Source organism: Sycon ciliatum, chromosome 11, assembly GCF_964019385.1.
Source record: "Sycon ciliatum chromosome 11, ocSycCili1.1, whole genome shotgun sequence".
In the NCBI taxonomy this organism is placed as follows: Eukaryota; Metazoa; Porifera; class Calcarea; order Leucosolenida; family Sycettidae; genus Sycon; species Sycon ciliatum.
Genome location: NC_088653.1, coordinates 25123041 through 25150942, shown reverse-complemented (window position 1 = coordinate 25150942; position 27902 = coordinate 25123041). Strand labels below are relative to the sequence as shown.

The following is a 27902-nucleotide window of genomic DNA, read 5'->3' as shown; positions in this document are numbered from 1 at the left end:
CTCTGATGACGACGAGCCACTGCTTGTCACCACCGCCAAAAGTCGACTCGGTAACAATGTCAACCGCCGGTTTGAACTGGACTCAACACGTTCAACAAGTATCTATGCCATGGCCACAGCGCTTGATCCCCGCTTTCGCGACTTGAAGTGCATGACCAATGCATGCAGAGCTGGCGTAAAGGATGCCCTGATCAGTGCAGCTGCTGTTGATTGTCAGTCCGATGACGCGTGCCAGGTATCCTCTCCTTCAGCAAAACGCCATTGTCCGGACGCTCGCTCAGCAGCATCAGTTCTCGATGATCTCCTGGGAGGTGAGAACGAAAATGATGAGTCAATCCAGGCAGAGGTTGAATTGTTATTCAACGAGAAGGTCCTCCGCCGAGCTGTGGATCCGTTGGTGTGGTGGAATGCTAACGCCAGCCGCTTTCCCCGAGTTGCTGCACAAGCCAAGCGCTACCTGTGTATTCCGGCAACCAGCGTACCATCGAAGCGGGTCTTTTCATTTGCCGGCTATCTGGTGGACAAGCGGCGTTGTTCGTTGTCGAGCACTAGCATCGATGCACTGATCTTCCTCCATTGCAATGCACACCTACTGAGGATCAGGAAGGAAGGCATTGTACGAGCATTACCTGCCATGGTGCTAGCCCCTACCGCTGAAGATGATATGCCGCCTCTGCCCAGCTTGCAGTCATGAATGATTCATGATACTTTGGACGGCAAGCTGGAATCATGAATAGAATGTGCACTTGATTGTTGCTATTGAGTTATTATTTATTTAATTATCAACTGTCGCCATCTTAACATGTCCCTGTTACATATTCTGTTCCGGTCATAAAATATAGCTATATCCAGGTGGCTTTGCAATGAAATTTTTTATTAAAGGATATTGAATTGTGTAAATGGTGTGCAAAAATTGGGTACGTGGTACTGACATATATGCGCATGTGTGCTTATAGAGTACTCGATACGCGACTCGATAGTGACAGTACTCGCTCGATAGCTTATAGAGTACTTGTTCCAGCACTAGTTTTGTCCGACCTGCCCTGGAACATGCCACCTCGGCCTGGGCCTGTGCCATCACCAAAGCTGAGCTGGAGCGTTTAAATATTTTACAAGCCAAAGTAGCTAGGAAGTATTTGCTACGTAAAAAAGTCAATGTAGATTGATGCGAAAAGAAATCCCAGTTAAACGCCCTTTGTGACTTAGAGTCGTTGCACTTTCGCAGACAAATATCAGCTCTTGTTACTCTATTTAACCCATTCAGCGCTCCTGGGCCTTGCCTATGGTACTCTGCATATAAATGCTAAAAACAGGGCCAATAACAAGGTCTAAAACTCCAGGGTTCTGGCAACTGGGGTCCTAAAATATTTTGGAAATCATTGCCAAGACTATCAACCACAGGGTGACAGAATCGATACAGTCCCCAAAAAGAATAGCGCATCACAACAGGGGACGCAAGTTTGCTCAAGTTGCGTGAAATACGCCAAATGCGTGAAATTGCAGCTGAAACATCGCTGAAAAGGGAAGAAAAAAAGACGCGTAGTGTTTCCAAGCGCGATTCGCACACACAAACTATCATACAAGAGGCAGGATCAAGATCCAATTGACTAACAGTGCTTTTACACACCTGAGAGTGCCAGAAATCGCTATTTATCCCATGACGTCTATAGACGTCATCCGCGCATGGGGTCATTTTCAATGACGTCTATAGACTTCATCAGCGTTCAATGGGTTAACCTTATACATATATCTCCCGGACATCTTCAACATTTTCACCTTTCACTTTCCAAGAAGATCAAACAAACAAAAAACAAAACAAAATTCATGGTTCGCGAGAGACTCGGTTTCTCTATATAGAGGCCAAGTTTTCCGCATCCGTAGGAACGCCACCACTCTTCAAGGAACAAGACGCAGATGCAGCTCCTAAAGCGGTGGGAGGTGAGTAGATCAGCACACCAGCATGTGGTCAAAGACCGAAAATCCCATTCACTGCATCCATGTTTTCCTGGTGCCAGGCCACGAGTTCCCAATTAACTGTGGGTCGCAGCTTGGCTGGGAAAAATCCTTCCGCTTCCAAGCAGGACTTGAACCTGGTACCCTCTGTTTCTCAATCATGGTCTTAGACCATCTCACTATGCGCGCAACAAACTTAACATCAATTATCACGATGTTCGTTTTTCTTCGCTCTTTTCCAACAAAGCCGCAATGCTATGGAATTGCCTACCGCCTTCTTTTACCTCTATAACCAGCCTCCTGAATTCCAGTATTCTCTCTATCAGCATTTTCGCCGATACATTCATTCCACTGACGGTATCCCAACTCCTTACTTACCAGATGTTGTACGCCTAGATCTATTTCCTTAGCCTATCCTTGATTAACTGCTCCCTCTACATAAAGTTGTCATTTCATTCTTCTTGCAGGAGATCCCCTCGACAGGCGCAAAGCCTTTGGAAAATCCTTAAAAATATAAATAATACAAAATACAAATAATTAATATATATAGTCTTGATGAACTGTTAGTCATAACTCGTAACATAGTATTATTTCTTTTCTCTTAAAAAAACGATTGAATCAATGACCTACTTCTATTGTTTGCCCATATTTTTAGCCTGCCTTCCTCGACAAAATGATCAAATGGAGTTTAAAACAATGGCTGATGATATCTCTTGTCGATATGATGGTAAGCACTGTGGAGCAGAACCAGTGTGCGGAAGCACACAAAGGCAAGCAAACATATTCAGGGGCTGGATTCTTGATAATCACTAGGATCTTTACAAATACCCAAACTGATTTTAAATCAGTATAATTATATTGCTCCTCGAGGAGCCGAGGAGCTTGATTTTAAGGTAGCTCGGGCCGTTATCGCGAAAAATATCGGCGGTCAAAACCACTTTCTGTCCGATTTTTGTTCAAAGTTTCAAGCATCATGAGGGCAAGCTGTTACTCCCAAAATTTCGCTAGTGTGCAAGCCACGTTATTATGTCAGGAAATAAGAGAAAAACCTACTTTTACAAACGGGAAATCGCTTTTCATTTGTTTCAATTTGGCAGGCTTGCACATGTATTAAACTATGATATGAGTACATTTCAATTCTTTCTTTGGAATTCAGGACCACTAGTATCACACATTGTTTAGGCAAATCCACTTGAATCAATTACGAGAGATGATCATTTCTTCGCATATTTCTGTAAACAGTGGGTAAACGAGTCCAATGAGCTAACATCATTTTGACATAACCGCATGATACTGATGTAGTGCGATGCAACTAGCAAGAAAAATTCAATCATTTTCGGGCCAACTTTGCAAAATTTAAATTTCAAAGCATTCTGCGCACCGTATCGTATCGGGGTTCAGAATACCAGTTTCACCTCCTAACGCAGAAGCGAGTACTTTCAACCAGTGTATCTTTTGGCATATAAAGCTACTCTGACATGCTCTGATACTATGGGAATTACTAATATGATTACATGAAGCAACAGATGGAAGTTGGAAGCATTTTATTGTCCTCAATGCAAACCTGTCTCTTTCTTAGAGAACGCCTTGTTCGGGCTACTTCGAAGGGCCATAACCCCTCCAAAGTGCCCCATTACGTACCCTAATACCTGTACAGTCGTCCCTCTCTAATCCGGCACTTGTTTATCCGGAACCCTTGCCAACCGGCGCACTTTCTGACGAAACCGATTTTTTTCGTTCAATTCCTGCATCTTAATCCGGCACTTGAATTCCGCCTCCGGCAGTGACTTTTTGAAACGAATCGCTCAAACTGCACGTAGTTTGATTTCATAATTCGGCAGTCGTAAATCGCGTACCGTACAGGTGCACTCCTTGCCAGGCCAGGCCAGGCTAGGCCGGTCTGGTCAGTGCCGCGCGTGCGCGGGGCAACTTCAGAGTACAGTTCAGTTGACAACTGTACTCGACCTCGCGCGGGAAAGTTCAGTTCGGTTGGTTGTTAGAACTTTTCCGAACCCTAACTCAATTTATACAAAGAGAAAGACCAAGGAACTACAAGTTACACTATAATGTCCACTAACATCACCAGTTACTAAACAATCAGCTTATGCGATAACATTGCACGACACTGACCGACGGTACTGGCGTTCTACAACTAACTACAACCTTCGACCTGCATGATGTCGACTGCTTGCGTGGCCTTCTCAAGAGGGTCAATGTTGTCCAGGAGACAACGGGTAAGCAGTCAACCATACTTTCTTATTCTAGCAAGGAGTAGTGTCCTGCCAATTTTCAGGTGTGTGTGTGCGTGTGTGTGCAAGAGTAAATGTGAACATGTTCTCTGTTTTACTTTATCACTTTATCACTGTGTATATTCCTCGAGAAAAGTTGAGAATATAAAGCCGTGCACCAAATACTTGTGTCAACACGGAAAAACTCTGCGTGTATGCAATTGGGTAGGGCCGGGTCAGAGGGCAGGATTTCTTAATCCAGCACCCTCGTTAATCCAGCAGAAAACGCCGTAGCAAAAGGTGCCGGATTAGAGAGGGACACTCATAGCATTGTAAAAAAAAAGGTGTCAAACTGGTGAATTTTCGGAAAAAGGATTTCGGCATGAGCCACCTTAAAAACTTCTCTTTGCTTTTCGCTTTCACACTCCGGGAACCACTCGTCTTCCTTGTCATTGGTATCTTCCAGCATAGTCTTGGAGCCAAGTCAGCAAAAGTCCAAGGAATAAGAAGTTAGTGTGACACCCTGTCCAGGAAGGATTTTTTGATGGATTTGGAATGGCACAACAACCAGCAAATGACACCTGAAAACCAGAATGTGCCAAAGTTGTCCGTTCAAGAGTTATGGCCTATGTACTAAAATTGCCATGGTTACCATAGCAACGTACATGTAAATTGCCTCTTTTTAGCGCGAGAGACATGCAATATGGGTCAAATAGATAATAAATGGCTGTCAAAGTCATAAGTGAAGATAGAAGTTCCTGATGAGTCTTGTTGGGATGTCGTCAAACCCAGGGGCTTTGCAAGGATTAAGGGCTCCTAGGAGCTGTTCTACCTCGGCGGGTGTGGTTGTGCTTTGGGCAAGCTCTCTCTCGCCGGATGTTGGTAGAAGGATGTCGGGGACTGGCTCGTTGTCAACTGAGACAGACTTCTTGCTTTCTGAAATGAAGAAGCTGTTGAATGCTTCTGCCTGATCTAAGTTCGATGTGAGCTTCCTGCCATCATGGTTCAAGGCTGGCATTTCCTTTCTTGGTGAAATTCGAAGGGTCTTCATAAGTTTGTAGAGGTTTGGGCGGTTTGTATGGGTTTGGTCACAGTGGTTGTCGGCATTGGCTGGTTTATGAACGAATTTGGACTTGGCACTGCGGAGAAGAGTTGTTGTCTTGTTTCGCCAAGTTGTGAACTGGTCCCAGTCTTCAGAAGTCCGTGTCCGGAGGTATTTCCTGTATAACCTGTGCTTTGTACGGATATTATTTAGCAGATCAGGTGTCATCCATGGGCGTTTTGGAGACACTGCAGATGATCTAGTCAACCGGAGTTGAGTGCAGAACTGGTGTGCGGTGTGAAGTAGAGTGTCACGCCAGAGCGACCACAGTTCGGTCAGCGAATATGACGGCAAGTCAATGTCGGGTGGCAGCAGTTGAGTATACGCTAGCGCTTCTCTCAGGGCGCCAACGTTCTCTGAATTCCAGTTCCAGGTCCAAGGTGGCAGGTTACGTCTGCCACGCTCATCTGCTGGTGGCTGCATAGAGATAGTTCTCTGGATTGCTAGGCGATCTGAACACCCAAACGGGGCTCTGGAAGAAAGTGTGACCTCCTCCAGAGGAAGATTGGAGATGACTAGATCGAGGCACGAATTTAGATAGCCTCGGCAGATGTGGGTGGCAAAGTTTACATGCTGATGGAAACCATATGCATCAATAAGATAGCTAAGTGCGTCACCAGCTCTGTCTGTGACATCAGAATCCAACCAAGAGCTGTTCTTGGAATTTAGGTCGCCGGGGAGGATGAATGGCGCTGTGGTGTTACATTTCCCGAGACACAATTCAAGTTTGCGGCAGAATAAATTCGGTTCAGAGTTTGGTGGTCTATACGTGCATCCCACGGTGACTGTACGATCTGAGAGTGTAAGCTCTACCCACAGTGACTGGAAGCTTGGCATGACGACTGTTGTTAGGCGTTATGGCAGGTAGGGGCATGTATGTATAAAGCAACACCTCCACCCATCGTTTTTGTTCTGTCCTGACTGTAGAGTGTGTAATCTGGAATGTCATAGAATGAGTCTGGCTCCATGGGGTTTGCCCATGTTCCGCAGACAGCAATTAGTGTGGGCGTGATGCGTGGGATAGTGGGTATGAGCTCGTCCATATTTTTGCCCAAGCTCCTAGCATTAAATGTTAAAAAAACTCATTCCTAGGAAAATTAGGTAAAGAAATACAACATGCTGGAGCCGAAAGAAGACATAGGACAAAAGTATAATATTATGCAAGAAGGCGAAAATGGTGTAAGTGCGAGGATATTACGTTCCGTTCTGTATGTGTGGATATCTTGCACTCACCTAGGACTGTCTGGGTTCGCCTTTTCAACTTCTTCTTGTTTCTGGGTGCATTGGCAGTGGCCCCGCGAGGTCTTTCAGGTGTGACACTGCTTCGAGGGCTTCGAGGGCGTTTGGAGCTATGTACTTGACAACCGTCTGAGTCCATGTCAGAGTCGCTGCCGGACTTGGTGAGGCGGCCTTGTGACATTGACTGTGCGAGGTCACCAATTGCCTTAGCTGGCAGCTGGAGCTGTGTTTGCGAATCTTGTTGTAGGTTGAACGGTCTGGGCGGTGATTGGTTGAAGTCAGGTAATGGGAGTTCCTCAGATTCTGATGAGCAAGCTGATGCAGCCTGATTTTCATCCGTGCTGCGACCTGGGACTTCCTTGTTAGGGCGAGACAGTGTGCTCATTCTTCTTCTTCTTCTTCTTCATCTTTCTAAATTTCAGCAGCAATATTGCTTGCACGTGAAAAGTTTTTAATTTGACTGTAGTGGCATATCCCTGGACATTTAAATTAATTGTTTTATTTTTGAACAACCCAGCCCTGTGTTTATTGCTCATTATGTAGCATATACTATAACACGTGTAGTTCCCCTCACTGTTTATTTCTATTGCATGATTTGCATCAGGAGATCCCCTCGACAGGCCATCGCCTCTGGGAGATCGTTTAATAAAGATTATTCCCGTAGCTATGCAGAAGACGTTACTTCAGTAACGTCTGGCGCTAGCCAGGGTCCACACAGCTTTAATTCCCATAGCTATGCAGAAGATGTTACTTCAGTAATGTTTGGCGCTAGCCAGGGTCCACACAGCTTTAATTTGGTGTTCTTTTGTGTGTTTGTTTGTGTGTTTGTGTCACGCCTGGCGCTATCCCGTATCTGTCCCGTACCGTACCGTACCATCAAACACACCTGGCCACATACAGCTGGCCGCACTATTCAAATAGGGCTTTCAAACGCAAGATCATAACGTGAAGCAACTTGGAAGAATGAGTATGGATGCGAAGTGTATGGGGGAATGCATGTAGGGCGATAGTGCGGGTTCGAATCCCAGGTAATGCCTGAAAAAATAGGAAAATTGAACAATTTATAACATCCCTATTCTTTTTTGCCATCATCAAGGCGGTAGATGGTGTCGTATTACCCTCGACCGCACCTGTCCCGTACCTGTTGCGTACCGTACCGTGCAATCAAAGACGGCTGGCCACAATGCATATTCAAATAGGGCTTTCAAATACAAGATCATAATGTGAAGCAATTTGGAAGAATTAGTATTTATGCGAAGTGTACCGGGGTTCCGGGGATGCATGCAGGGCGATAGTGCGGGTTCGAATTCCAGGTTATGTCTAAAAACAAAAAGTAGAAATTTATAAGAATTTATAACATCCCTATGCTTTTTTTGTCTAGGTCATCAAGGCAAAAAAGCATGACGTAGGGCCCTGAGCTTCCAAGCTCTCTCGTTTTATTATATTCTTCTTCTTCTTCTTCTTCTCTGTTGCCCTTACCCACCTTACCCATGGAGGGTAGTGGCGCTCCTACGGATGCGGAAAACTCGGGCCTCCAGCCCAGTCTCACGCAAACTGTGAATGTTTTCATTGAAGTGCAGAGTGTTTCATGTTTGGAGAGGCTCCTCGCCAGACATGTCGAAAATGTTCTAAGACCAAGGTTGAAATAGTGGTAATTTCTTTTCTTGTTCTTGTTCTTGTTCTTCTCTGTTGACCTTATGTCCAGGTCTCAACTGCAGTGTACCAGTTATACAAAATGGTATGAGTAATGCTTCACTCATTCAATATGGCGCTACTGTTCAGTTTACATGTGAGCATACATACTTTCTGTGGGGGAGTTCATCAGCTACATGCAACAGTAATGGTACATTGAGCTCAGTGCCGATATGTTATAGTAAGTGTAAATTACTTTCTTTACTGGAAAACCTGGTGTAAGCGACCTCTTGGTTTAGCGACGATGTGCTCTTCACAACCGCTTTTCCATGCACCAACAGTTCTACACAGACGCTGTGGGACCTGGTTCTAAAGACCACCTGGCTTTAATGACCGGTTTTGTTTGCCCCATGGGGTGGTCATTTAAAACCAGGTTTTACTGCACAGCTAGCTAGTACATGAGCTGTGATCAGATTAAACCAACCAGTAGCTTTTGCCCCAAAGTAGAGCAATCCTGTTTTGTAGAGTTGCGCCGAACTGGTGGTTTTCAAAGAAGAAAGGAGAGGGATCCTTGCTGATTCGAGTCTCTCGTGTAATCCCAATGCGGCTCACCATCAGGTCCAGATCATGTGGCCTTGAGGTTTGGTACTTTGCCTCAAGAAGGCTCCAACATCCTACGCTGTGCGCGCGGTGTGGCACTCTGCTTTTCGTCAGGCGCACAAAAAGAAAGCGGGAAGCGTTTTCAAATTGTGAAGGGGGGGGGGGAGGCTGTTGGGTGGAGTTGATATGAAAATGTCCGTTATTGTAACAAGCGCTGAATCGATCCCGTAAACCCTGAGTGTACCAGCACAGAACAAATGTGTGAGATGATAGCGCATGCCTGGTGTCATGGTGTGCAAGCCCAACTTTTAAGTCAGGTGCAAAGCAAAAGGAATTGATCCTGTATTCCTGAGCCTTTCACAATCAGCAGAAACACTGATATTGACTAAAATTGTTGAAATTGAATATTAATTTTACTGCATGACTGGACTGATGTCATCATGTACTATGGCACTGCTGGTTTACTTGCATTTTAGCTGTTTGGCCGGAATGGATGCTGCTCTGCGGATTTTGGTGAACTTTACCTGCGCTCGTAGTACAGCGGAAAAGGAACATACATACATGTGTGTTTTGTTCCCGGTTTGAAAGTCGAGAGACGACTTTCGTGACTTGGAAAAGGAATAGAGAGCTTCAAAGGTCCGTCTCTAGCTGATTTTTCGAGTGCTCCTGGTGTATTTTGATGGTAATAGAAACTTGTCAGACCAAAGTCAACGCGGCGATGGGCGTACAGTTCTCTTGTGGATGTTTTTGGTTGTTTCGTTTCGTATTTATGCCAGTATCGTGATGGTAAAGTGGAGAGGATGACTCTCTCCCTCTAGATTTCATTCGGCCACCTTTGCTTCGTTCTCGGTGAAAAGAGATGCTGGAAAGAAGGTCGACTCACAAAAGTATGTTGATTTTCAATGTACCTGATGACACTCCATTATTCACTATGTTAGTTTAGATGTGAATTGACCAACCCCGAAGCCCCCTCCCGCAATCCACTGAATTCACACACATGTATGATCGCACGTGTGATCAGCCATGCCCCCCCTCCCTCCCCCCCCCCCCCCCCTCTACCGACACACAGACGCACACCCAGGTGGTTTTTGCAGGATCCTTGCACACATGGTTTTTGTTCTCATGGTCTGTGTTTGTACCTTATCTCTTTTTAATGACTGAAGGGCTGACCGGCATAAGAATTTGCAGGCCACCAAACATTATCACAAGAATAACTGAGAGGCTATTCAATTACACTTCAGCAAGAGCACTGTGTAGCAGTCACAATGGCACAATTCTCTCTGAAGCGTCGTTCCACGATGGGTGCTCAATTGGCTTGACAGACCATAACAGAGTGGCGTGGAGAGGATTACCTGACAAGAATAACAAGGCGTTGACTACATATGGTGTCCCAGTAGACCTGTCCCTCCGTTTACGCGTAGTGTGCGAGATACGTAAGTCTACCTTCATTCTGTTTAGAACAGAGACTTCTTTCTTTACACGTACAAGCTCATAGAAGAGCTCATAACGTGGTTATAAAACCCTTTACGAGCCGTAAATAGAATAAATGCATTGCATTTGAGGCATTGGATTGTGACAGAGTTGGAGAACGGCAACTGGCAGAGCAGAAACCTCAACATCAGGAAACACCATCACACGAATCATTGCGTCCACGCACACCAAACAAAAGAAAAGAGAGCACGAAGTCGAAATGCAGGATCCGGGCTGTTGTTGTTTCAAATCTTTGAATTGAATAATTATAGTAAGATTAGTATGATGCAGGAGGTTCATGGCTAGCAGTGATCAAACTAGATGTACGGGTGAACGTGGCTCGTGCACGAGCAGATTGATTTGAGCAGCATGGTTGATATATGGCCTGCGATCTGCTAAAACCACCCTTCGGTGCTGTGTAATTTTTCGAAGAAAATGATGAAAACGTCAGCACGTCTCGATTTTCTCATCATCGCAGGTGACAGTCATGGCTGAAGGAGGACGAAGGCGCTTGTAGGCACAAATTGTTGTCGAATTCTCGGCAGCGGAGTCGTCAGCACTGCTAAATGACGAGAGATCGTTCTTCGGGTGGTCAAGATTCTGACGACTAGAGCGATGACGAATCGACCGACGCCTCTCCGCTCGTGACCCTGCCAATCGCGCTTGCGCTACAGCCAGCACAAGCCATCGCCGCCGGCGGACAGAACCAACCTAAGAAATCCCGTGCCCAGGCGGCGCCCAGTACTGTTGAAGAGGTGCGAGTGGACAAGGGCTGCAGTTGTGCCGGTGACAACTGTTTCAAGAACGTGTCACCGGATACTCTACTCACTGCACGCAACACAGCGCTCGCAATGACGAACACAGAGCTGTACTGTTACGTCGCTGGAAAGCTCGATGTGTTTAGACGACGCGGTGCAGTTACTTCTCACCATGGAAGCATTGCACATCGGATGCAGCGCGGAGAAAGGTTCCGATCCACTTATTGCTATGAAGTGGATGGTGACGAAGTGTGCCAGACTGTTTTCATGTATGCACATTATGTAAAGGAGTGGAAGCTAAAGGCGGATGTCTATGAGCATGCAGTTGCTCCCCATCAGCACACACGTGACATGAGGGTTCTTTGCCCTGGATTGCACTGCCTGCAGATGAAGTGTCTTTACATCAGGCAGTTCATCCACCACTATGGCGACATCAATGGACTTCCCCTGCCTGCTGCCCCCAGAGGCCCGCTCCTACTAACCTGCCAGTGCCATGTGCTACTACCAAGAGGCATGTGCATACTGAATATAATCATCAAGGCTGGAGGAACAGCAGCATTCACGACATTCCTGAAAATATGGAGCAGTGAGTGCAGTGATGTGATAATTATGAGACCAAAAGAAGATGTGCGCGGTGTATGTTTCGATCTGCAGTCTCAGATCGTAAGGGCAAGAACGGCAAAAACTCGCTTTTAAGCACACTGACACACTCAAAGCTCATATTGAAGAAGCTAACGTGGCCCGTGACCTTTATCAAAGTGTATTACTGCCTGGCATCTGATCATCTGCCAGTGACGCTCGAGACAGCTGGAATCTCACCGCAACGTACAAAGTACTTGCAGAAACAGGTTCGTCAGCACTGCCACCCAGATATCACCTGCCCAGCACCAGACCAAGCAGAGCCAATGTCCTAATTATTTGTTCGGAACATGTTGTTGGTTTGTTTGTTTGTATTCTTTATTTAGAGTGGGAAGTCCAAAACAGGCCCTAGCCTAATAACAATGGTCCCACTAGTGAGGGAATGCTGTATATCTGTGCATAAGGATCAGTGAGTGTAACAGCAACTAGTAGGGAAAGAAAAAGAGAGAAGAACAACAACTCAAAACAGGAGTTGCGACTTGCATAGGGAGAAAATAACGTATAGAGCAGTGCATACAGCATTTGCAAAAAGGCTTATTTATCTGGTAAGCAAAAAGGCAAGAGCCATTGACTTAAAGCGATTGCGTTTTCTTTCTTGCCTGACCGCAGCGGGTAGCTGGTTCCATAAGATTGTCCCAGCATAGGTAACACGTTTGGCAAGATATGCAGTTCGGCTGGCTGGGACAATCAGTAAATTGCTGTGCCCACCATGAGTTTGAGCGGAATTACTGCGGCTGAAAAAGTTAGCGAACAACATGCTGATGTTAGAGGAGTCATGGAGACAACGCCAGATAAAAACCAGAAGGTGCATGTTGGCGTATGTGGTCAATGTTTGGATGTTCATGTGTGTAACAATATTGCTTGTGGGTGTCCCGGGAGGTACCCGACAGACTGTGCATACAGCACGCTTGAAGAGCCCATTAAGCCGTCTACTTTGATACGCCGTGAGAAATGGTAAGTAAGCAGAAGCAGCATACATTAAGTATGATAAAATGAAAGAACGAAAATAGGCTATGCGACATTGAAAAGGCAGGAACGTAGCGTATCGTCTGAGCACGCCAACTTTCGACGCGACGCCCCGTGCGACATGGTCGAGCATGGTGTTCCAGCGCATGTCCGCATCAAGGTGGAGACCTAAATATTTCGCAGAGCGCACAGTTGGCAGAGGCAGTCCATTACAATGCACTTGCAAGTCAAATGTTTGAGATCATACTGGCGATATCGACATGATCTGTGTCTTCGTTTCATTCAAGATGAGACCGCGGTTCCTAAGCCAGTCGGCAAGGTGCTGGACAGCACTTGAGAGATTTTGGGACACCTCATCTGTGCTCATGCTGCTGGATCTAATTGAGATATCGTCCGCAAACTGCAGGGTCGCAACGTTGTAAGGTGACAGCTCTTTTGCAATGTCACGGACGTAGAGAACAAACAACAGGGGCCCGAGAACTGAACCCTGTAGTTCTCCGGAGAAGCTGGTGTATGATGAGCTCTGTACCTGACCGACTTTGACATACTGTGTCCGATCTGAGAGGTAGTCTGCAAGCCATTGCAGCACCGTTCCACCGATTCCGACCTCGAATAGGTCCTGAATAAGGGTTTGGTGCTTCACCTTATCAAATGCTTTTGACATATCTACGAAAGCAACATACATAGTAGAATACAGCAAGCGAGTTTCAAATTGCACACCTGATGAGCCGTCACGATCCATACGGCGAAACGTTCGTCGTGTGAAACAACTAGTTTTGTGGTCAACGAGTCTATCCCAATGTCATGCATGAGGAGTACTGTAGGAGTTTGACTTTCGGCTTGTACAATTCGTTTTCGCAAAGCTTCCCCTTTCTTTACTTATCTTTGATATTTATGACCCACCCAAGTTGGGTGGTGTGCTGCTTTGCTGCTTCGAATTGTAGCTAGACCGCTTTGTCAAATATCATACTGGTCTCGTCATCGTCCAGTAACAATCGACATTCTTTGTTTCGTTGGGACTATAGCTTTTGCTCGTTTTCGTGGCGCTTGCCTTCCCCTCTTTGGTATTTCCATAACCTTGAACCTTCCAAGTTGGAAGGCTGTCGGTTTGCACTACGGAGATGTGTTGAAGCTAGGTGTCAGCACGTCGAATGTCTCAGTACTCTTGTCAGTTTTGTGCCTAGTTATTGCACTTTCTGACTGTATATAGTATCCAGTTGCAGTGATGGAGAGTTACTCTTAACTCGTATCCATATGTCCTTTTCCTTTCCACATCTATTTATGGCTCAACATCAGAGTTTCAAATTGCACACCTGATGAGCCATCACGAACCATACGGCGAAACGTATGCCGTGTGAAACAACTAGTTTTGTAGTCAACTAGTCCATCACAATGTCATGCATGAGGAGTAACTTACTGTAGGAGTTTAGATTTCGGCTTGTACAATTTGTTTTCGCAAAGCTTCCCATTTCTGTACTTATCTTTGATATTTAGGACCCACCCAAGTTGGGTGGTGTACTGCTTTGCTGCTTCGAATCGTAGTTAGACCGCTTTGTCAAATATCATACTGGTCTCGTCATCGTCCAGTAACAATCGACATTCTTTGTTTCGTTGGGACTATAGCTTTTACTCGTTTTCGTGGCGCTTGCCTTCCCCTCTTTGGTATTTCCATAACCTTGAACCTTCCAAGTTGGAAGGCTGTCGGTTAGCGCTACGGAGATGTGTTGAAGCTTGGTGTCAGGACGTCGAATGTCTCAGTACTCTGTCAGTTTTGTGCCTAGTTGTTGCACTTTCTGACTGTATATAGCATCTAGTTACAGTGGTGGAGAGTTACTCTTAACTCGTTTCCATAATGTCCTTTTCCTTTCTAATAATAATAATTAACATTCTACTCCCCATGCTAGAGTTTAGAGTAGACACACACGCGTGCAGGACGCGACACACCAAAAAACACAAGAGTGAGTTTGGAAGAATGGGAATGTCGGGCAGAGTAGCTGGCCTGAATTGAGTGCGCGTTAACGAATCCAGTGGTCGGCCTACCGAGGGCAGGAGCTGTATATGACCAAGTGGGTCGGCCTGCGCTGAGCAGGAGCGGTTTGTGACCCATGCAAATTGGTGGGTCGGCCTGCGTTGAGCAGGAGCGGTTTATGACCCATGCGAGTTTAATAGTAGTGCGCGAGAGGCCAGTTACGGAGGAGTGCCCGCATCCGTGTGTTTCAAAATATGTGGAATGGAGTGTAAGAGTAAGAAATGGGATGAGGAGGGTGGGTCAGAATTTGAAAGCTGACTACAGGCAAGGAAACTGGAAAGACAGCAAGCTCTGTTGTGCGCACAGGAAATCTGTGCATGCTCAGAGCGTGGGCATGTGGTCTATGATACACAGCAGCATGTAGAGAGAGCAAGATTGTGCACACACGCAAGGTGGGTTATGCAACCCGTTATAAAGGCCAACAGCGAAGCAATGGTACGTGACTGTTAACAACGGTTAATTCCTACGTTAACCGAACATTTAACATTCTACTCCCCATGCTAGAGTATAGAGTAGACACACACGCGTGCAGGACGCGACACACCAAAAAACACAAGAGTGAGTTTGGAAGAATGGGAATGTCGGGCAGAGTAGCTGGCCTCAATTGAGTGCGCGTTAACGAATCGTGTGGTCGGCCTACCGAGGGCAGGAGCTGTATATGACCAAGTGGGTCGGCCTGCACTGAGCAGGAGCGGTTTGTGACCCATGCGAGTTGGTGGGTCGGCCTGCGTTGAGCAGCAGCGGTTTATGACCCATGCGAGTTTAATAGTAGTGCGCGAGAGGCCAGTTACGGAGGAGTGCCCATGCCGACATTCCCATTAGGGCCAGAGGAGATAGCGGGTGATAACAGCCAATATAGATGGTAAGCATGTATTGCACAAGAGCGTTGTTCTAGAGGCATAAAGTCAGACTGATATTGTGGAGTAGGATCGACAGGGAACGCTATCTGTTTCCTTAGTGAATGTCTTTGCACTTACTCAGTGATCAGCTGCACCATGGTGTCAGGCCGCTCCGCAGCTGTAGGAGCAAAGGTCCTGAAGGCATCCATCTTGTTCCGGGACAGGGCATCAGCGATGGTATTGGAAATTCCTGGCAGGTGCGATGCTCGGATCAGGAAATTGTGCTTCACACAGATTGAGTACAGGGTGCGGATGAGTGCCATGACTGCAGGAGACCGGCTTGTGCCCGTCTTCAGGCACTCCACGACGGCTTGGTTGTCCCACTGAAACTCCACACGCAGCCACTCGATCCCTCATGTGGCGCAGGCCACGACAATGGTGAAGAGCTCCTTGTAGGTAATGCCTAGTTCCAGTTGCTGCGGGGACAAGTCACCTCTGCACCAGCGACCTCTGATGAAGGCTCCAAATCCAATGGTGACACTTGCGTCGGTTTGCGACTGGAGGTCAGCGCTGGGCATCCACTTCTCTAGCAGGAAAAATGACTTTCCGTTCCATGTTGACAGAGCCTGGTGCCACCAGCTCAGGTCGCCCTTGGCTGAGGCTGAGAGGTGCAGCATTCGGTGAGATGACATCTCAGATATGGCCTTGTCGAGGTCATACAGGCGGCGTAAGAATGTACAGGCGGCTGGAATTGCTCTGGAAGCGAACGAGAGGTGGCCCAGGAGTGAGGCGAGTTCGCGTTTGCAAACGCAACTAGATATAGCAGCAGAATGGCCTATCGTGAAACCGTGACACAACCTATGCAACACAAAGTGAGAGAAGGAGTGATCAGAATGACGGTTAAGGAGCCCGGCTAATCGGCTAACATTGATGGGGGTCTCCACAGAATGTTTACGGAGCAGACGCTGAGGTGGCGGACTGTCCCCTGCCACATTTGACTTCTGGGTGCTTCCCGCAGCATTGAAGGCACACGTGGGCACGATAGCAGAATGAGTTGTTGCACTGGTCCCTGTTGAAGTTGCGGCAGATAGGCTTCCCAAGATGGGTTGGCGCGCTGGACTGCGGCGGACCTCCACTCCCAGCGCCGTCGGATGGAGACCCTGGTCTAAAGGGACACCGGGCCTGGGTCACTGGGTGCACCAGAGAACAGCGCGAACTTGGCGGGCGACCACGGCTGGTGAATGATGACTGCCACAAATTAGAGTCGATGATAGCCCAGTCGTACGACAGTCGTTGGGAGGCTATGGCGTGCCGGAAACGCCTGTCATAACTTAGCCATGCGTCCACATGATACGAGTTATTTGCATCCAGAATAGGGGCCTGATATGCCAGTAAATCATTTGCTCTATCTGGAGCCGCCGCGACAATTACTCTCGTGTAGACAGTAAACGTCTCGAGCCATGCCGCTACATCATGGACATGGCGGCGCTGGGCCTGAGTTGGCTGCTGTACAAGTTGGACAGAGCGGTTAGCCCCCACAGCTAGCTGGACCACATCGGGCTCCACACCCAGCTGGTCCGGGAGGAGGTCGTCGAAATCAATAAACTCGCCGCGTTCAATTCGCCCGCGGAGTTTATTAGGTACAGAGAGCGACGGACGAGCAGCTGGCGGATGGCCCAATGCATGAACGGAGCTGAAATTGACAGGCGGCACGACGGCTGCAGCAGATTCCAACTGCTCTACTCGCTCCATCAGGGGCTGGAGGACCTGGCCGACGGCCTGAGAAACAGCCGAAGCAAGTACATCAGGGGCCACACTCAAGGCGTCGGCAGAAGAAACTGACGGCGCAACGTCGGAGACAACAGAGGCCGCGGAGGAAGATAATGGAGTCCCGGTTGTTTGACGACGAACAAGAGTTGGCCTCGCACGCGCATTACTGCCTGCAGCCGAAGTTTGAGTTGCCGCCCCGGGATCAGGGGCCACATTCAAGGCGGCGGCAGAAGAAACTGACGGCGCAACGTCAGAGAAAACAGAATCCGAGTGGGGAGGTATTGGAGTTCTGGGCAGTTAAAGACGAACAGGATTTCGCCGCACACCCACATTACGTCCTGTATCCGAAGGTTGAGCTATCTTCGTTTTGGTTCTGCCGCGTGTTGGTTGAAGTGCGGGTCCATGTGTTTTGTAGCTTGTTCGATTTAGGGCAGGAGCCGGCAAGGTGATTTTCTGAGTTGCAGAGGCGGAAAGTTGGCGCCTGGCCCTCGTGCTTCACGCGGAAGGCATTGCCTTTGGCTGTCCGCACGAATGATGGCACCTGCCTGCAGCCGTTGTTCAGGCGAACAGTTGCGAAGCGTACGCCTGTTCCGACAAATGCCCCCGACTTTGTGCGGGTACGGCTGTGGCGAATGGTGCCTTGCACCGTACCGTATGTTGTGAGTGCATGTATGATGCGGCATCGGAGATCCAAATCGGGACGTCAAAGATGTGAACTTGCAAAGAGAGAAAATGGCGGACAGCAATATGTGTTTCGCCAAGAACGAAACCGTGTTCTGCAATGGACTTAGTTGTAGATTGGCTGCAGAACGTTACCTTACAGGCTGATCCGGTAATTTGGACGGAGGCGACGTCAGCATAACCTTGGTCGATGAAGGTGTCCGCAATTTCTACTATCTTCTGGCCTGCAAGGCCGTCGACAAATATGACAGTATTGGCCTTCAATTCGGCCGGCGACATCGACCTCCACAGTGGCTCGGGCTTTGAGCTGCCTGGCGATGGGGAGTCATCCATGCTAGACAGATATTACTAGTCAGAATAGCTAATTATGCTTCTAGGGTGGGGAGGTAGTCACGACACTCAGAGCTTCAAAACTTGCTTCTTACTCCTGGCGAGCTTTTAAAAAAGTTCTGTTTGTGTGTGCGTGTCAAAAGTCATGGTTGGTGTTGACGTTGTGGTGCAATATGTGGTTGTTGCAGGTGTGGTGGGGAGGTTTGGTGGTGGATGTCCCATGCTAGTAGGACTTGCTTAACAAGGAGTCGTGAGCTAAGGGTGGGGAGCTTTGCATAATGGAGGAGGGAACTGTGGTGAACTGGTGCAAAGAGGGGAATCCAAAGGCAGATGCGTATAGCACGGCGTTGAGTTCTCTCCAGTGTGTCCCGCTGTTGCTGTGTGGTGTTGGAGAGGGCAAGGCTGCCATATTGGAGAACGGGTCAGATGTAGGTCGTGTATAACTTAGTATATTATTAACAATAGGGTGGAAGCGTTCATGGTGCCACGTGTCTTGTGGAGTTAATGTAGTAGTTTTTGGGCTTTGTTGGTGGTTTCTATGTTGTGTTAGGTCCATCGCATATCATCTTGGAGTGTAACACCAAGGTGCTTATGTGGGTGGACCTGCTGCAGCCAAGTCGAGTGGAGCGTGATGGGGATGGTGTGCTGGGGTTGGAAGGAAAGGACGACGGTTTTCGTGGTGTTGACGAGGAGATGCCAATCCTTCAACCATCGTCCTGCTGCATCCACTGCACGTTGGAGGAATGCAGCTGACAAATCTCTCATGTAATGCATCGCGATGAGTGCAGTGTCTTCGGCGAACTGGCTGCATTTGGTGTGGGAGTTTGTAAATGCTGGGGGGAGGTCGATCGCGTACACCAGGAACAGAAGAGGCCCCAGGACAGAGCCCTGGTGTACTCCAGCTGGAATGCATTTCCATGATGACAAAGCGGAGCCAACCTTGACGCGTTGTCGGCGGCGAGTCAGGTAGCTTGTGAGCCAGGTAAGGGCAATGCCACGGACACCAAGGTGCTCGAGTTTGGCCAGGAGGCCAGCATGCCAGACTCGGTCAAAAGCCTTTGATAAGTCAAAGAAGCATGCTGACACTGCCTGACGGACATCTTGGTTGCCGGAAATCTCATGCACTAGGCGGGAGAGCTGTAGTTCAGTACTATCCTTATATCGAAATCCAGATTGGTCGACCGGTAAGTGGGGCTCAATGTGGGTGTAGGCGTTGGTGAGCAATCCTCTCCTGAACCTTGCTAATAGCCCGTGTCTTGTACACTAATACCTCGTTTATCCGGGCAGTCCGGGACCTTGCACTGCCCGTAACTTTGAAATGTCCGTAACTCCGAATCATATACATCTTGATGGGGAAAAGGCCATCGATATGGCATATGACGTCAATATTTCTACGAAAAGTGACAAAAGAGTAGTAATATTTCCCCTGAAACTCGCCCAAATAGTGCCCGGTAGACCGAAGTGCCCGTAACTTCGGGGTCCGGATAACCGAGGTATGAGTGTAGTTGGAAATGTTAACTGCCGGAGTATTTGGCACAAACAAGCCGACATCACAGCTCTCCTAGAAGAGAATGATGTGGAAATATTGTGCAAAAAGAAAGCTGGTTAAATGATACAATGCCTGATGCCGGTCTTGTCTTTCCCGGCTACAAGATATACCACAGGGACAGGTGCTCTTGTAACGTGCCCTGGTCCCTGCTGGGTGGAGGTGGAGTCGCGGTACTGGCTAGACATAATATCCAATGTGAGCGCATTCCCTCCCTGGAGGAACATTATTGTGAAATGCTCATGCTGAAACTTCATGCCCATTCCCTCCCAATGTATATAGATAGTTGGAATATATCGTCCGCCTAGGCATCCAGTGCCCATGTTCACCCAATGCTTAGAACGCCTACTCATGATTATCGCTGATAGAAAATGTATTTTAGCTGGAGATTTCAATGCACGTCATTCCCACTGGAAACCTTCAGACTATCCGATACAGCCGGACGAGCCCTTCTCACACTCTTTACCACCTACGACCTCTGTGTAGTGAATACTGAACATGGTACAAGGCCCACACCAACCTCGAATTCACTCCTTGACCTGACTGGAACCAATCGGCGAGACCTCCCATCCACCTGTTGCTGATCACTGTCTGGTCATCACGTCCATCTCTCTGTACCCACATCACGTGAGCTAGTCACCAGTAGTAAGGAAAGCAAGTGGATCCGGGATATGCGGTGCATTAGCCACTCCTTGTTCACCACACTACTTCTGAGATATCCTCCACTTGAAAGAATCCAGGGTGATGTGCATATCGACTACGTTTGGACTGTTTGGCACAACCATGTTATGGCTCTGTTCGACAAGTGCATGATATGGTGGATTATTACTACCAGGCATGAGAACAAAAACCCGATGCCGATCTACAGAAGCTGAGATCAAGGCAGAATAGACTATATCGACAGTTTCTGAAGCATCCCCAGGATCCGGTTTGCCACTTAGCATACAAACTAGCCCGTAACTCCTACCGACTTGAGCTGCGTAAAGCCAGAGAAAACCAACACCAAAGACGGGCTGATGATCTTGAAGACACTCGTCGGGGCACTTACCACTAGTGGAAAAAGCGAAAACACTCTGCCAGATTAACAATGTTCGTTCCCGAATCCCCAATCTTCATATGAATAATGCAACCGCTGAAACCCCTGCGGAAAAGGTAGAAATGCTCAGTTCCCACTTCTCAGCACAGTGTACCTCATCCAGCATACATCCACATTGCTCTCCGAATACCGAACCCTTGCCACTAGCCGAGAAGTTCAGCTTCACTCCTATCAGCACAAGCCAGGTGTGTAGGGCATGAAATAGCTCTCCACGAGGAAAGCTACTGCTGACCCAGAACTTGTCCCTGTTCTGCGCCATCATACTGATCAGCTCTGTCAATCACTGGTGTACGTCTTCAACAAGAGCCTAGATGACGGTTGTTTCCCACAGGATTGGAAACTGGCTACAGTTGCACCACTGTACAAGGGCAAGGGAGAGCAATCGGACCCCAGCAACTACAGGCCGATTTCCCTGCTCAAAATCGTGCCTCGATTATTTGAACGGATCTTGGCGGATGATCTACGTGATTTCGTACATGAGATTCATTATATCAGCAGCGCCCAATTCGGTTTTGTCAGAAACCGATTTACTGAGGATCAATTGCTCTTGCTGACACATCAAATGGCTGAGTGCAATGACAAGAGGATCAATTGCTCTTGCTGACACATCAAATGGCTGAGTGCAATGACAAGAAGCTTAAGTTAGACTGTGTTTTTCTCGACTTTAAGAAACCTATTGATCAAGCATTGCTAAATGCATTGAAGGAATTGTTGATAGGCCAGCAGTCGCCTGCCTCCAAAGCTTCTTATCTTAGCGGAAGCTGTCTGTAAGGTTGGAAGGACAGTATTCCGAAGCCAAGGTCCTCACCCGTGGAATTCCGCAGGGATTGCATCTTGCGCCAACCATCTTCTTATTATTTGTTAATTCCCTGCCCTCATCAATCACCTACTGCACCCCATGCTTCTTTGCTGACGATGTCACCCTCCTATATGTACATGATAACAAGAATTCCCTGCAGTAGACTCAATCTCGTGTAGGGAGCGACATTTATGCCTACCAGCTATAGGCCAGCAACGTCGGTGGAGAGTTCTCACCAGCCAAAACGACTCAGATCCGTAACTACAGTAACGACCACCCTATCCGGCTCTCTTCCCAACCTATCACCATCGTTGAAGCTGCGAAGCATCTTGGAGTGTATTTAACACCCGACCAGTCCAACACCATCCACCTTCAGACCATCCTTAAAACCTTCGAACGTCGTGTTAATCTGCTATGCTTCATGGGACGGCATCTTGCCTCCACAGCCTTTCTACTTTTATATAAAGGTTTGTCCGACCCGCCCTGGAACACGTCACCTTGGCCTGGACCTGTGCCATCACCAAAGCTGAGCTGGAGCGTTTAAATATTTTACAAGCCAAAGTAGCTAGGAAGTATTTGCTACGTAAAAAAAGTCAATGTAGGTAGATGTGAAAAGAAATCCCAGGTAAACGCCCTTTGTTACTTAGAGTCGTTGCACTTTCGCAGACATATATCAGCTCTTGTTACATCTCCCGGACATCTCCAACATTTTCACCTTTCACTGTCTTCAAGTCCAAGAATATCAAACAAACAAAAAACAAAACAAATTTCACGATTCGCGTGAGACTCGGATTCTCTATATAGAGGCCAAGTTTTCCGCATCCGTAGGAACGCCACCCTTCAAGGATCAAGGCGCAGATGCAGCTCCTTAAGCGGTGGGAGGAGAGTAGATCAGCTCACCAGCATGTGGTCAAAGACCGAAAATCCCATTCACTGCATCCATGTTTTCCTCGTGCCAGGCCACGGGTTCCCAATTAACTGTGGGTCACAGCTTGGCTGGAAAAAATCCTTCCGCTTCCAAGCAGGTCTTGAACCTGGTACCCTCTGTTTCTCAATCATGGTCTTAGACCATCTCACTATGCGCGCAACAAACTTAACATCAATTATCACGGTGTGCGTTTTTCTTCCCTCTTTTCCAACAAAGCCGCAATGCTATGGAATTGCCTACCGCCTTCTTTTACCTCTATAACCAGCCTCCTGAATTCCAGCATTCTCTCTATCAGCATTTTCTCCGATACATGCATTCCACGGACGGTATCCCCAACTCCTTACTTACCAGATGTTGTACGCCTAGATCTATTTCCTTAGCCTATCCTTGATTTACTGCTCCCTCTACATAAAGTTGTCATTTCATTCTTCTTGCAGGAGATCCCCTCGACAGGCGCAAAGCCTTTGGAAAATCCTTTAAAATATAATAAAATACAAAATACAACTATAGTCTTGGTGAACTGTTAGTCATAACTCGTAACATAGTATTTTTTCTTTTCTCTTAAAAAATACGATTGGATCAATGACCTACTTCTATTGTTTGCCCATATGTTTTAGCCTGCCTTCCTCGACAAAATGATCAAATGGAGTCCAAACCAATGGCTGATGATATCTCTTGTCGATATGATGGTAAGCACTGTACAGCAGAACCAGTGTGCGGAAGCACACAAAGGCATGCAAACATATTCAGGGGCTGGATTCTTGATAATCACTAGGATCTTTACAAATACCCAAACTGATTTTAAATCAGTATAGATTGCTCCTCGAGCAGCCGAGGAGCTTGATTTTAACCCTTTATGTACGGAAAAAATGTACACAGACTGAATTTGATTTCGACTCACCTCAAATTCCATACTTCTCTGGGCCATAACTTTAGTCTCCTTTTGACGATTTTTTCAATCTTGGGCTTCCTGGAAAGCCCGTCGCAAGAGGGACAGATTGAGCCCACGCTTGCCACCACGAAGGTCAAAACGCCAGCGCTACAGCTCAGCGTCTTAGCTGCAACGCCAATATTCCGACAGAAGTCGTCTTGTATCAGCCATTTCGCTCTCCTTGCTCGTAACAACTAAACTGTTACTTCAAAAAAATTACAAACTACCACGCGACCGTTTACCATTTTGAACGTGTTTCTACGTCACTGCATGCCCAGATTGATGGAGAAATTTCTCATTCAAATCTGCGCGAGCGACTATTGCGCGACATTTTCCGCGATTCGACTTTCGAGCTTCGTAACTCTGGAACCGCACATCGGAGCGCTTCAACGATTGTTTCATTGGACAGCTGGGAGTTTTCTCTTCGATCTACATAATACTCAGTCATTTCTGGGCTATTCCCAAAAACTAAAATATTATTTTAGTTTTTGGGAATAGCCCAGAAATGACTGAGTTACGATCGATTGCAATTTTGAAAAGTTTCGATCCCAGGGGATCGAAAGTTGTACAGTCCGTACACAAAGGGTTAAGGTAGCTAGGGCCTATATTGCGAAAATTATCAGCGGTCAAAAACCACTTTCTCTCCGATTTTTGTTCAAATTTTCAAGCATCATGAGGGCAAGCTGTTACTCCCAAAATTTCGCTAGTGTGCAAGCCACGCCCAAACGCTCGCATTTATGTCAGGAAATAAGAGAAAAACCTACTTTTACAAACAGGAAATCGCTTTTCATTTGTTTCAATTTGGCAGGCTTGCACATGTACTAAACTATGATATAAGTACATTTCAATTCTTTCTTTGGAATTCAGGACCACTAGTATCACACATTGTTTAGGCAAATCCACTGGAATCAATAACGAGAGATGATCATTTCTTCGCATATTTCTGTAAACAGTGGGTAAACGAGTCCAATGAGCTAACATCATTTTGACATAACTGCATGATGCTGATGTAGTGCGATGCAACTAGCAAGAAAATTTCATTTTCGGGCCAATTTTGCAAAATTTAAATTTCAAAGCATTCTGGCACCGTGTCGTATCGGGGTTCAGAATACTAGTTTCATCTCCTTACGCAGAAGCCTGTACTTTCAACCAGTGTATCTTTTGCATATAAAGCTACTCTGACATGCTCTGATACTATGGGAATTACTAACATGATAACATGATGATATGAAGCAACAGATGAAAGTTGGAAGCATTTTATTGTCCTCAATGCAAACCTGTCTCTTTCTTAGAGAACGCCTTGTTCGGGCTACTTCGAAGGGCCATAACCCTTCCAAAGTGCCCCATTATGTACCCTAATACATATATTGATTTTCTCATTCTGGACACCCATAGCATTGCAAAAAAGGTGTCAAACTGGTGAATTTTCGGAAAAAGTATTCCGGCATGAGCTACCTGAAAAATTTCTCTTTGCTTTTCGTTTTCACACTCCCTGGAACCACTCGTCTTCCTTGTCATTGGTATCTTCCAGCATAGTCTAGGAGCCAAGTCAGCAAAAGTCCAAGGAATAAGGAGTTAGTGTGACACCCTGTCCAGGAAGGATTTTTTTGATGGATTTGGAATGGCATAACAACCAGCAACTGATACCTGAAAACCAGAATGTGCCAAAGTTGTCCGTTCAAGAGTTATGGCCTATTTACTAAAACTGCCATGGTTACCATAACAACGTACATGTAAATTGCCTCTTTATAGCCCGGGAGACATGCAATATGGGTCAAATAGATAATAAATTTCTGTCAAAGTCATATGTGAAGATAGAAGTTCCCAAAACTGCTTTCAAAATATTATAAATATCAAGAAAAGTGAATTATTTCATACTGGTGTGATTTGTACATGTACAGTGTACATTGTGCATGTATTTGGTATCATTATTACATTGTATGTAGAGGTAGTATCACAGGTACTTATCAGTGGGAAATTGCTGTGTGGCCCTTCTTGCTCAGGACTGGCTCTTTGCTACTGATGCCCTTTGAATCTGCTCGCCAACGCTTTCCCTGCTTTTGTTAGTGTTCAGCTGCTAACCTTATAACCCTGCTGCCATCATCACCAATATTTTGATTCTCATGCACATGTCCCAGAACCTGCTATCCTTCGCAGTTCCCATCACCAAGAGCACTGTGCTCTTCTATCTCCCAGCTCTCTCTCTCTTTCTTAATCTCTCTCTCACTTTCAATCTCTCTCTTATTCTCTCTCTCAATCTATCTCTCTCCTTCTTCTCTTCTTCTCCCCCCCCCCCCCCCCCCCCCACCTCCCGATAATTATTTACTCCCCGTTTTCGTTCACTGCGTTTGCTGTACAGTGAAGCCGAGACGCTAGTTCGGTGGAGCACATCAGACCCCGTCACCACGTCCACGATTCATGCCTGCGATGCTGCACCGCTGCTTTGCATGTCATGATTGGAAGCTGTGGCCTTAGTAAAAAAAAGAAAAAGCCGAGTTTTCCGCATCTGCAGGAACACCGCCACTGTGTAGCTTCAATGCGCGGATGTAGCTCCAAAGCGGCGGGAGGTGAGTAGATCAGATCCACCACCAAATGGTCAAAGACCGAAATCGCCTTAGCCAACAACCAAAACAGTTTGAAAGACTGTGCTAGGAAAAAACCATGTCCGCATTGCATGAAAAACATATTCAAATCTAACATGGCACGTCACCTTAAAACCTGTAAGGTTTAACTAAGTAAGGAAATTGACATTCCGCTCACCCCTAGTAATAGAAGTGGTAACACGGATGTTGCCAGGCCAGTCAGCCCGCCTCCTGAGCACAGCGCTGACGGCAACATTGTCACAGCCGAGAAGATGGAGCATTGCTCCCAGCAAGTTTTACATGCAAGTGATGATAAACCGGATCAGGATCTGCCCAATAACAAACTGTACCTGCCAAGGTCTAGCCTTGCCTAGGCAAATGCAGACCAACAACTTGAGCAACACATTAAACGCCAATTTCCTCCACCAAAAATCAAGAATGCTGACCCTGATGAATCCCTAGGTTAACTAACGTCTTTCCTAAGACTGACTTCACTGACTACACCACCTTTGATGCAGTTCCAAAAAGCCAGTTGACCAAACCACGCCAATCCAGATGCCTAACGGAGCTCTACATGGAGCGTCGCGCCTACGAAAACAATACAGAGCCAGGGACCAATTAGACGAGCATGTGGTTGAGATCCTCGGAAAAGATTATAACCGGGTGCAGAAGGACATCAAGAAAACTGCGGAAAATCATCAAAACACACGAGCAGGATCGCGAAGCACAAAAGCAACACTCAGCCTTCCTCCGAGACCTCCATAAGTTTGCCAAACGGCTATCTCGGAAAGGAACGCCCGTCAATCCTGAATTCTCAGAACAGACTTGTTTTGATTACTCAGTCTCCAAGTTGTATGAAGACCCGGAACGTGGTCAAACTTTCTCCCTGCCGGATTTTTCTCCAGCCACAAGCAAACCGTCCACTCCGTTAACTGACAGGAGTCCAACATGGACCCTGTTTCAAAATACCCTAAGAAAATGCAGGAACAAGTCAGCTCCTGGTTCAAATGGCATTCCGTACATTATCTGGAAGCGATGCAAATGCCTGCACAATATCCTTTTCAGCATCTTCGAAACAGTTTGGAAGACTGGTGTTATCCCTCGATCTTGGCAGTGCGCCTCCGTTACACTTATTGCTAAAAGTGACCGTTTGTCAGATCCAGCAAAGTTCCGACCAATCCCTCTCTCCAACTGCGATGGTAAGATCTTCTTTGCCATGCTGTCCAAGATACTAACTCGCCATATGTTGGTGAATGAGTATTTTGATGGCATGACACAAAAAGGTTTCCTGCCAGGAATGTCGGGCTGTGTGGAACATGCTACTCTGTGTAGCGAAGCCATGAAAGACTCGAAGAGGAACAAGCGCTCCATAGCGATTGTGTGGATAGACCTAAAGAACGCGTTCGGATCAGTAAAGCACAATTTAATTCAAGCGGCATTGCATCGGTACCATATCCCACTGAATATTAGAAGACTTGTATTTTCTCACTACGAGCATCTCACTGCTTCCGTACGAAAGCCCCAGACCCGGACGTTCCGGTACAGTATCGGTGTGTTTCAGGGATGCCCACTGTCCCCAGTACGGTTCAATATCACCTTCCAAGTTCTCCTCGATGCCCTCCAGGCAAAACCCCTACAAGCACTTTCATACAATTTCAAGCAGACGGATATCACTGCTTCTAACACTGGTTTCGAAGATGATTTAGCCGTTTTTAGTAACAGAACCCATGGCACACAAAATAAACTAGATGTTGTGGACAAGTTTTTGTCCTGGTCTCAAATGA

At 46.9% G+C, this 27902-nt stretch overlaps 1 protein-coding gene across 1 annotated transcript in view; it reads left to right on the top strand.

The window, feature by feature from the left end:
* The first annotated feature begins 2649 nt into the window (after window positions 1-2649).
* The window catches only part of LOC135827218 (uncharacterized), a 36615-nt gene continuing 11362 nt past the window's right edge, over window positions 2650-27902 (top strand). The window contains exons 1-4 of the mRNA XM_065339747.1: window positions 2650-2680; window positions 8228-8395; window positions 9918-10187; window positions 23223-23294. Of these exons, the coding sequence (XP_065195819.1) occupies window positions 2650-2680; window positions 8228-8395; window positions 9918-10187; window positions 23223-23294 (541 nt within the window). The remainder of the gene's footprint in view (window positions 2681-8227; window positions 8396-9917; window positions 10188-23222; window positions 23295-27902) is intronic.